Source organism: Mus caroli, unplaced genomic scaffold (genome assembly GCF_978045245.1).
Source record: "Mus caroli unplaced genomic scaffold, Mus_caroli_1 scaffold_8, whole genome shotgun sequence".
Lineage (NCBI taxonomy): Eukaryota > Metazoa > Chordata > Mammalia > Rodentia > Muridae > Mus > Mus caroli.
This window is the reverse complement of record NW_028227263.1, coordinates 108,799,229-108,810,038: the sequence shown is the minus strand read 5'-3', so window position 1 is coordinate 108,810,038 and position 10,810 is coordinate 108,799,229. Positions and strand designations below refer to the sequence as shown.

General features: G+C 40.1%; 1 protein-coding gene across 4 annotated transcripts in view; it reads right to left on the bottom strand.

Moving 5' to 3' along the window:
• Uri1 (URI1 prefoldin like chaperone) overlaps positions 1–10,810 on the bottom strand; it is a 61,519-nt gene that overhangs the window by 14,509 nt on the left and 36,200 nt on the right. For all 4 annotated transcript variants that reach the window (XM_021168666.3, XM_021168667.2, XM_021168665.2 and 1 more), the window contains 2 exons: positions 7,300–7,378; positions 6,052–6,187 (listed from right to left, as the gene is read on the bottom strand). In XM_021168666.3, the coding sequence (XP_021024325.1) occupies positions 6,052–6,187; positions 7,300–7,378 (215 nt within the window). The remainder of the gene's footprint in view (positions 1–6,051; positions 6,188–7,299; positions 7,379–10,810) is intronic.

The following is a 10,810-nucleotide window of genomic DNA, read 5'->3' as shown; positions in this document are numbered from 1 at the left end:
GGCAGAGGCAGGTACATCTCTCTGAACTCAAGGACAGCCTGTTCTACACGTGAATGGGATGAGTACCAGGACACAACGTGTCAAAACAGACCATCACTACACCACTAAGAGCAGAGAACAAGCACCACAAAGGAAACCTAGAACAAGCAGAACACATTCTAATAAGCAAAAGAGGAGATCACCAATAGAGCCAGAAGCTGAGTTCTGAGATCACCGAGATCAGTATACCCCTCAGTCTCACCAGTAATGTAGCCTTGGGAACTTACGATGGCTAAAATCTCTTAGCTTCTACCAATTGGGTATCAATGACACGCAACACCTACCTGTGATAGAAAGTGTCTACTGATACATCATCAAGCTCCTGGAGAAGAGAGGCATAAATCTAATACCTGCCCACCTGAGGACCACTACATCTAGCTACACAAAAGAACAAGAAGAAGCTGGGTAGTGGTGGCGCAAGCCTTTAGTCCCAGGCAGGGGCAGGCGGATTTCTGAGTTCAAGGTCAGCCTGGTCTACAGAGTGAGTTCCAGGACAGCCAGGGCTACACAGAGAAACCCTGTCTCAAAAAAACCAAAACAGCAACATGTCACATGTTAGCAAAAGCAAGGTTAAAAATAGGACTGTCACCCCAAATTCATTTTAAAAGAAATGAGTTCTTAATGCTACAAACAATTTTAATAGATAAATTTAAGAACTTAGGTAAAGCCAAGCAAGTCTTTAAAAGTCAGAAAACATCACTCTCCCTGGGGAAAACAATAGTCTAAGCAATGCAATATCTAGTGAAGATCTTGAGTCTGTAGTCAACTCCCTCTGTCTTCAAGTGATTTTATTGGGAAATGCTATCATATATTTCACAGCACCAACTCTATGCTGTGTCTTACAAAAACACAGACAGAACATTTCCCAAATCACTCTATGAATCAACAAATCATTAGCAAAACATTTGGTAATATACAATAATATACCATGGCCAAATATGAATCATTCAGAAAAAAAAAAATCAATCAATATAATCTAGTGTATTATCAAAACAAACACAATACCAACATAGCAGAAAGAATGCATTTAAGATCTATTCATTATTTTTTAAAAAACAATTTCACAAATTAGAAATAAACATCCTTAATATAATTGAAAGTACTGATTTAAAAGAGTAACAAGCCTACAACCAACATCTCCTGTAGAAAAGACCAAATGCCTTCCTCAGCAGAAACATGACAAGACCAGCTTCTTGTGGGACACCTAACAGCAGGAGAGGGGCTGCCTATGGTTCGTTTGCCTGCTTTGGGGGCCCTTTTCCTTAAACTGTTGGCCTTGTCCAGCCTTGATACAAGGGGAGGTGCCTAATCATATTGTAACTTGATGACATATTTGGTTGATATCCATGGGAAGTCTTCCCTTTTCGGAAAAGAAATGAAGGAAGAGTAGATAAGGATTGGGAGGAGATGGTGGAGGGTAACTGGGAGGCGAGAAGGGAGGGGAAACAGGTCAGAATGTAAAAAAGATAATAATAATAATTCAAGCCCAGGATGCCCATTCTGGGTACTTTTCCTCAATCCCATACTGAAAGCTCTAGCCAATGCAGTAAGGCAAGAAAAAGGAAATAGAAGGTATGAACATAGAAACTGAGTTAAAACACGTCACCATTTACAAAGACACAAGTGTCTACAGCCAAACTCCAAGGGCATTTATTCACTGACAAGGGTTTACATGGTTACATGGTACAATATAAACTGCAGTCTTTACAAAGTCAAAGGTGTCCTAAATACCAAGTACAGTGTACAGCCTTGGAAAACTTAGTATAGTTAAGATGTCAATTCTTCCTAAACTGATGCATAGACTTAGGGAAATGCCAGTCAAATATACCCACGATTTGTTGCAGATAGAAACAAGCTGTTTCTAAAATGTATATGAAAGGACAAAGGAATTGAAATCACCAAATTTCAGAAAGAACAAACTAGAACTTATGAAGTCCTGGGTTCCTAAGTCCAATAAAGCACACAGATTCACAGTGACTAATCTTAAAACACATTACAAAGCTACAGTAATTGAAACATGGATGGACAGATTTTGTTCAGAGAAACAAAACAGATGGACTAGATGAATGAGCTATACAAAGAAAACCAATAACTAATTCCTTCAATTTTTAATAATTTTAGTGGAGATCCAGTTTACATGGTATACAGTTTACCCACTTCAATGTTTGACATTTGCCTGGGGCTGTGCAGGCATCATCACATATGGACATTCTCACATGTACAGCCCTGAACAGTTACACTGTCCATCCTTCCTCACACCTTCCTAGCCCTAAACAGATAAGAACTCACTTTCTATTGTCTAAATCTGCCATACTAAACATGGCATAGAAGAGGTTGGGCCTGTGTAACTGGTTCTCTCCCTTGGACTAATACTTTCAAGACATGTTTCTCGCCATTGTCAAACTATATTTCACTGCATGGAGACAATACATTTTATCTATTTCTTAACTGATACTCGAGTTGGTTCCATTTCCAGCTAATATGAATAATGCTGCATCTAGGGTCTGCACAAGGTTTTTTTGTGGATGTACATTTTTATTTCGTTTATATATAATACTATTTCTGCTAAGTCCCATAGTAATCTAGTGCTTATGTTTTGAAAATTTCTAATTTTCTAATATATACCAGTTTACATTCTTACCAGTAGCATACAAAGGTTCTAAATTTTCCACAATTTTGTGTGTGTGTGTGTGTGTGTGTGTGTGTATACGTGTGTGTGTGTGTGTGTACACACACAAATTCTAACTACCCTGGTAGGGCACTTCCTGTGGTTTCAAGTTGCTACTTCGTTTTGTCAAAGTGGAAAGTCAATTGTGGAGAAAGGATGCTACTTTCAAATACAGTGTTAAAACAACTGTGCACTCTCTCATAAGAAAAGTGAATCCTGACTTAAACCACATACCTAAAGCAAAATTAACTTAAACATGAGAAAGAATAATCATAGATACTGAAGGTAGGTGAAAAACTCTTAAATATGATGACAACCACCCTAACAAGAACGGCAACAAAGAACTTCAAAATTAAAAACTGTTCTGGAGAAACACAATCAACAAAGAATGAGAAAACAAGATATAGACAAGAGAAAACATAAGCAAATCGTATATTCAAAGGAAGAGACAGCTTCAACATGTATAACAAACTGTCAAAACCTTCTCAAGTTCCTGAAAAGCATATCCCTTGTGGGGCTGGAGAGATGACTCTGTGGTTAAGTGCACTGGCTGCTCTTCCATTACCAGCAACCACATGGTGGCTCACAACACCAGTTGTCAGGAGAACCATGCCCTCTTCTGGTCTCTGTGGTCACAGCCTACATGTGGTGTGCATATATACATGCAGGGAAAACACTTATACACATTAAAAATCAATCTAAAAATTTATTTTTAAAAAATTACAACCCGGGGCTGGAGAGATGGCTCAGATGTTAAGAGCAGTGACTACTCTTCCAGAGGTCCTGAGTTCAATTCCCAGGAACCACATGGGGGCTCACAACCAACTGTAATGGGATCTGATGCCCTCTTCTGGTGTGTCTGAAGACTGTGACAGTGTACTCATATACACAAAATTTAAAAAAAAAAAAAAAGTCTGCTCATCTTTGATAAAGTACACATGTTCCCCATGAGACCCAGCACAAGAGGTGTATGCAGGTTCTCCAGCAGCTCCAGTCACACTTGCTGCATGTGTCATTCCAAAGCACTGAGAAGGAAATCTATGCATGGTAGCAGAGGCTACTCAGCAACAGAACTGAATGAGCTCTGATACAAACAATTCAGACAAAGCATTAGTGCAAGTGAAAAAGCCATTCTCCAAAGAAACAAAAATTCACTTACAAAACATTCTAGGAAAATGCAAATTAATAGTAATGGAGAATGAATCAGTGATTGCCAAGCCTCAGAAGCTGATGTAGAGTGAACCCACACACAGGTAAGCACAAGGCAACATGTGGTATGATCCTGCATCCTGACCTCACAGAATAGTACAGCAAACAAAATTTTAAAAGAAGTATGAAAAGATATGTTCTTATCAGATGGCAAAAAGAAAGTTAACACACAGGGAGGGTGCTGGGCTTGTCTCTTCCCACAGCAGTGGGTCCTGAGCTGTGACTGCCAAGTGCCCTCTGTCCCTCACTGTGACTGCCTTCTGGGAAGTGGAAGGTGGCAGAAATTCAGTACCTGCCCTGCCTCAACACCTCAAATGGTGGGATCATAGGCCTGTATCAAAGAGGACAAGCTGTAACTTCTATATGCAAAGACCTCTTTCCACCTTGCCATTACTTGGTCAACAATGAAGCGCCCTACTGCAAGTTTAAGTTGCTATTTCTTGTGCTTTAGGAAAAAGATAGGGGAGCAGCCCCACCTATGTATGTACAGTTCCACATCAGCTTCAGTTACCTTCAGTTATCTTATATGAAATGGAAAACTCCAGGAAATAAAACCAAATCCTAAATGTTAAATTGCATGCAGGCTGAGAAGTAAGATGAAATTGCTTACTGAGCAGGCCACCCACGCCTCCAAGCCTCCCTCTGTACAGAACACTTGTCACCTAGCCTGCTTGGTCATCAACTCAAATGGCATAGGATAGCTGTGTTCAAGCATTCCTTGTTTTAATAATGGCTCAGAGCATAAGAATAGCATCACCACACAGTGGAAAGGCCAAAGAGGATCCACAAAGGGTTTCAGTTAAGAAAAGAATGAATGTTCATCTTAAACGTTGAAGTTGTTAATATTTGTAAGATCAAAACTGCAACAAAAAGGAAGAAAGGAAAGGAAAGGAAAGGAAAGGAAAGGAAAGGAAAGGAAAGGAAAGGAAAGGAAAGGAAAGGAAAGGAAAGGAAAGGAAAGGAAAGGAAAGGAAAGGAAGCCACACTATTCCAGAGCCACACCTCAACTAGGAAAATTGCAACCACCACTCGTGCTAAGAGCCTAGTTAAGATGGAAGGCTCCCAGTGAGAGGAATCTGGACCAGCCACCAGGGACTGGGTCATATGCACCTTTTATTATTAAGTGTCAAGTTTAACAATACACGTAGCCATTCTCTTCAGCTGTTATAGATAACCCTAACACTGTGGGTGAGAGCCTCTGAGCCTCCTTATCCTATTAGACTTTATGTGCTTAGATATGTGCCCTGACAATTTAGATAAATATCTATCCCAATTACAAACCTGCACTTGATTTGCAATTAGTCTCGAACAATAGTTTCCAGAATTTCACACAATACATGAGGCTTCCAACTAGTACCCACTGTTGGATAACTGAAATTACTTCATCTTTAGAAAAGTCAGCTGAATTTAGTATAATGACCTCATTTATACAGGAGAGTCCTCAAATTTATTTTCAAATACACATTTACTAGAAGGTTGAAAGCAGATAAGAATAATATATCAAATTTACAAACGTTATTATAAAAATAATATCAGATTAGAAATTAAATAAGCTTACTATCATTATGCAACCACGCCAGAGCTCAAGTCATGTATCCAGGTATGTAATAGAGTAAGAGACTGGGTAAACGAAAACAAAATGGCCGTACAGGATGCAACAAGGCCTCAAGTTACCTACAAGGGGCACCTTTCCACATCTGGTCTCTTTAATAAATGAATGAGATTTCCTACAAACCAAAACCACATTTAAAATGTCCTAACCTTTATAAAGAGGAATTTCTCTGATTTCATGACAAAGAAAATAAATTACTCCTGGGTCCCAGAGTATTAAAAGCAGAGGCATGTGAAGTAACAAGACAATAAGCACAAGTGTAAAATGTCCCTAACTCCTGTCAGGTCTCTCCACAGCGCGTTGTACTGCCTCTGCTCACAGTTCATACCTTTGGAAACATGTCAAGTATTTCCAACCTCCATTCTCAAACACTGCTTATCCTTAATTACCTATAATCCAGAACAGCACACAGCCTGGACTAGCAAGTCCCGGCAGTTGCTTGGTCAGAGCATCCCCAGCTCTGGAACCTGTGAATTGATGCAAACACAACAGAGAACAAAACATCTTCCCAAGAGGTACCTACGTTCTTTCCGATGCTCAACTAAACCCACAGCCTGCTTGGCTGAGCACTTTGCAAACCAGTTGTCGCCAAGTAAAACAGTGACTTCATTAGTGTGGACTAGTTTTCCTGGCATGAAGGCAAGAGGGCCGAATGGTACCTATTGGTTTAAAAGAAAGATAGAAAAGCAAAAATGTTAACATACATTTTTACAATATTTAGCATGAGAAACCCTGTATTACTGAGTTCTTACTTAGGCACTAGGAAAAGTAAAATGTCAATTTCCCAGAATTTAACATTGTATTAAGATTTCACCAGGAGCTTTTGGTTCTTCACCTCTCTTCACGCCTGGTCTTTCCTCTCTCTGTGTCTATCTCTGTCTTTCTCTCTTATCTCCTCTCATCTCATAGCCCAACTCTGTTCAGACCCTTCCAGATGCCTCTGGCTGTTCTCTCCTTCATATCTATAATAAAACTAGTCTCAACCACACACACACAAAAAAAACCCTACCATGAAAATCTATAAAAAAATGTATTAGGCTAATAAATTCATGTTAAAACAGGAAAATAAATCTACAGCAGGCTTCAAAGACAGCTCTTAGAAGAAAGAAGAAAGTAGCACTGTCTATGAATGTTCACATTTCATTAATCCTTAAGTCTAAATGAAACCAAAACAGTAATGAACTACTGTCAGTGAAAACTTTTTTTGGCACCTAAAACTATGTCTTGAAGATAGGAACTAACAGCTGTATTTATCTACCTAGCCACACCTCATCTGTACAGCAGAACAAATCCTCCTGAAGCACACTGATGTAGCAGTGGAGGCACAGCCAAGAGCTCAGCAGACTGTGTGTCACAAGGAAGGTCATTCAGAAAGAAACTATGAGCACCTCTCAGAGGAAAATCAATGTTCTAGGGTTTAGTTCTATGACTTACCAGACAGTATGGCTTGCTATTGCTTTGGCTAACAGGAAATAACTGAATACCACATTCCTATCAGAATTCATTTACATATAAAAATACATTTGCATACCAAACATCACATTTTTGCTAATATTTGTTAATAAACCATAATAATTATATATAAATTATTGTATTGGTTTTGTCTCAAGGCCTAAGAAAACAAACCTTTCTTACTATGGAGACACCTTTGATGGTGTACCAGCTAACAGTTTGTGAACTGTCATACACAGCAAGGGGAAATCCTATATTTCACCATTAGACTGTCTACAACAAACAACATGTAGCTCTAAAAGGAGCCCAGTGAGCATACCATGACGTCGTAAGACAGCTTGTCAGGCAAGGTCCTCAGCCTCTCTTGAAGAGCACTGTAGTCATTGTCTACCTTCTCCCTGACGAGGAAAACACCAAACACAAAGTGAGTGCATAGATCAGTCTCACTAGCTGCAACCAACAGTTTACACCACTAAAAGTTTACGAGGTCCAGCAACGGCATTGTCTTCCCATACATTCACACAGAAATGAAAACTCATTCTGAAACAGAGCACTCACATCTTGACAATTAGCTTCTTAAGGTAGGAGATGGCCTAGTATAATACACTGTCAAAATTAAGGAAATGTGAAGGGGGCTGATATTTAGAGGGAGCCAGGAACTCAGACTGAGAAGACACAACATCTTATATACACCTTCTGAGTGAATAAACAGATTGTACACTAGAGCCTCTGGACACAAGATGGCATCAGGTGCTTCAGTCCTTACAGAAAACTTAAGCTCCAAACCTGGTGTCATCAACTCTTCTAATGTGAACAAGGTAAGAAACGCAGTCAAGAGCAGAAAAGAATGCGGCAGCAGTAATGCCTAAAGCATTTCAACTAGTCTCTGAAATCTGTTTCAGAGTGGACCAAAACTCATGGTGGCTCATGCCTGTGACCCCAAAACTAGGGAATAGGAGGCAGGAGGATCAGAAGTCATTTTTGGCTGCATCGTGAGTTCAAAGGCAGCCTGCTGAGTTACATGAGATCCCAAAGTCTCAAAGAAAATAAGGGGAAAAGGGATTGGGGGAACCCATTTAAATAACCCTAAGATGTGACTCAATTTGACCTTGCTGGAGCAGAGAGCAGCATGTGTCCAAACTGCTCCTCCACGGGGCAGCCGACGGGAATCAATGCCCCTTCCTGAGCTGAAGCCTCTGCCTATGCCGAGATGAAACTTCTTTGGAAGTCAAGATTCCTAAGGGCTTTTTGCTAGGATGGGGGCTGCAAACAATTCTAGAACACCAAACTATCGTCTTAAAAGATAACAGAAACAATAAGCTCACCAAGTAATTTAAATGAACACATACTGTCAGACTAAAATTTATCCTAGGTGCCATGTGGGTAATCACCCAATAATAAAAGTGGCTCTGCTACAGCTGTGGCATTGGCATCACTTTACTCCTTAGCTCCACTACAGCAGTAGTAGCACAATTAATAAAAATTATCCACTCCGTCTTAAGGTCTCAGGGAATTTCACGTGTGTTGCTATGTATCCTGGGAAAACGAAACCTCCTGCAGTAATGTCACTCCACATTTTTCTCTCATACAATGTAGCACAGAAAGAAAACAGAAAAGAAGCACTGAGAGAGCTGATCTCCTGTATCCTCTCAAAGCAGACACCCAGCTAAGCAAGGTCTTCTTATTCACACACAAACTCTCATTTTCTAAAGATCGGGTACTCTGTATAAACTCTCCCCATAAACTGTCTACTATGGTATTTCTTTTGTGTATGTCCTTGTGAGAGCGTGCACAGGTACATGTGGAAGCTGGAGGTCCACACTGGAGCCTGCAATCATTTTCCACCATACTTTTGAGATGGGGTCTCACCAATTCAGGGTCAACTAGCTGGCTAGCAAGCTCCAGGGGTATTCCTGACCCGACTCCCCAGAACTGGGGCTATAGGTGCACACCCATTGTTTTAATGTGGTACTGGGGATCAGAACTCAGGTCTTTCCTGCTTGTAAAGCACTTTACTGACAACCATGTTCTTAGACCCTATTATTGTGGGTTTGTTTTTTTTTTTTGGGGGGGGGTTGGTTTTTTTGAGACAGGGTTTCTCTGTGTAGCTGTAGCTGTCCTAGAACTCATTCTGTAGACCAGGCTGGCCTCGAACTCAGAAATCCACCTGCCTCTGCCTCCCAAGTGCTGGGATTAAAGGTGTGCATTTCTTAAATAATTATCCTTTGGGGTACATTTTTATATGGACAAGATGGCAAAAAGCCTTCATGCACGGGACTATACATCAGGACCAGACCCCAGAAGGACCATAACTTTAAAGTCAAAGCAGAGAGTGAATCCCAGATCTCTAACTCCACTCACACAAATTAGCCTTAGCCTTACCTTTTTCCAAGTTAAAACTGGAAAAATACCTGTTCACAGGTTCATATTCTCAGAAATAATTTTCAGAAAAGATTATTAAGCACTAAGATAAGGTCCCACTTAACTTAGTCCTTCAACTGGATAGTGTGACTTCCTGAGAGATAACAGAACAGCTGACTGTCACTGGTGATTCAGGGACTTTGGAGACAGGGTCAAGATGAGCAGTAACCAAGAAGATGTGATATAGTACCAACACATCACAGATACTCATGAACCTACCTCTGCGGCTCAGACTAAGACTATCTATCCACTAGCTAATGCTTCTGATTAGGTCCAATTAAAGTTAGCATTCAGCATGTCTTACATTGGTAATCACACCTACAAAAAGGGACTTAAAAAAAAAAAGAAATCTCATATGCCCTCAGAGAACAGAAAGTTCAACCAAGGTCATGTCAGCAATCAGTGTTTCCAGATGAATACTCAGCTTTAACCTTCCTTAATAATTCTCTCTAGAACAAAAATGTGGACAAACTAGAAAATCTAAGACTAGACTTGCTATTTCTATATTTTGAGTTATTTTCTAAAGCGGAAAAGGAAAGTGGAAGCTGATTTCAAGTGCAACAATGCAGAAATAATTTTTGAAGGGAGGTCAGCTATGTACCTTAAAGAAATCCCTGAAGATCATTCTGGACAAAATGTCCAGAACCAAGAACTTAACTAAAATGTGATCTCTACAACCCTCTAATACACAAGACCAACAATCTCTCTAAAACATCATGCCTATGCAACATATATGTAATTTGCTTAAATGTAAGAGAGTCTGCCTACAATGTATGCAGTGCCCAAGGAAGACAAAATGGTGTATAAGATCCACTGAGGATAGAGTTGCAAGCAGTTATAAACGACCATATGTGTTTTGGGAGCTGAACCCAATTCCTATGCAAGAATAGCAGGAGCTTTTAACTGCTGAGCCTTGTCTCCAGCCATAAAAATTCAAGTTGTCTTTCTTCCCCCAACACAACCCCCAACACCCCTCTTCCAGACAGAGTTTCTCTGATTAACAGCTCTGGCTAATCTGAAACTCACTTTGTAAACCTTGCTGTCCTCAAACTCACAGAGACCCACCTGCCTCTCTCTTCTGAGTGCTGGGATCAAAGGTATTTTTTTAAATATGGACATTTTGCCCTCATATAAGTCTGTGCACCACATGCATGACTGGTATTCTCAGAGGTCAGAAGAGGGGACTAGATCCCCTGGAACTATAGTTACAGATAATTGTGAGCCAGCATGTGGTTTCTGGTGATTGAACCTGGGTCCTCTGCAAGAGCAACAAGTGCTCTAAACCACTTAGTCATCTTTCTAGCCTCAATACAAGTTGTCTTAATAACTAATGTTAAAGCTTGGAGAAGATGAGCTGAGTCTTTATTTGGACTCCAAATATTAACAGATCTCTGTCAACTTATTTTCTT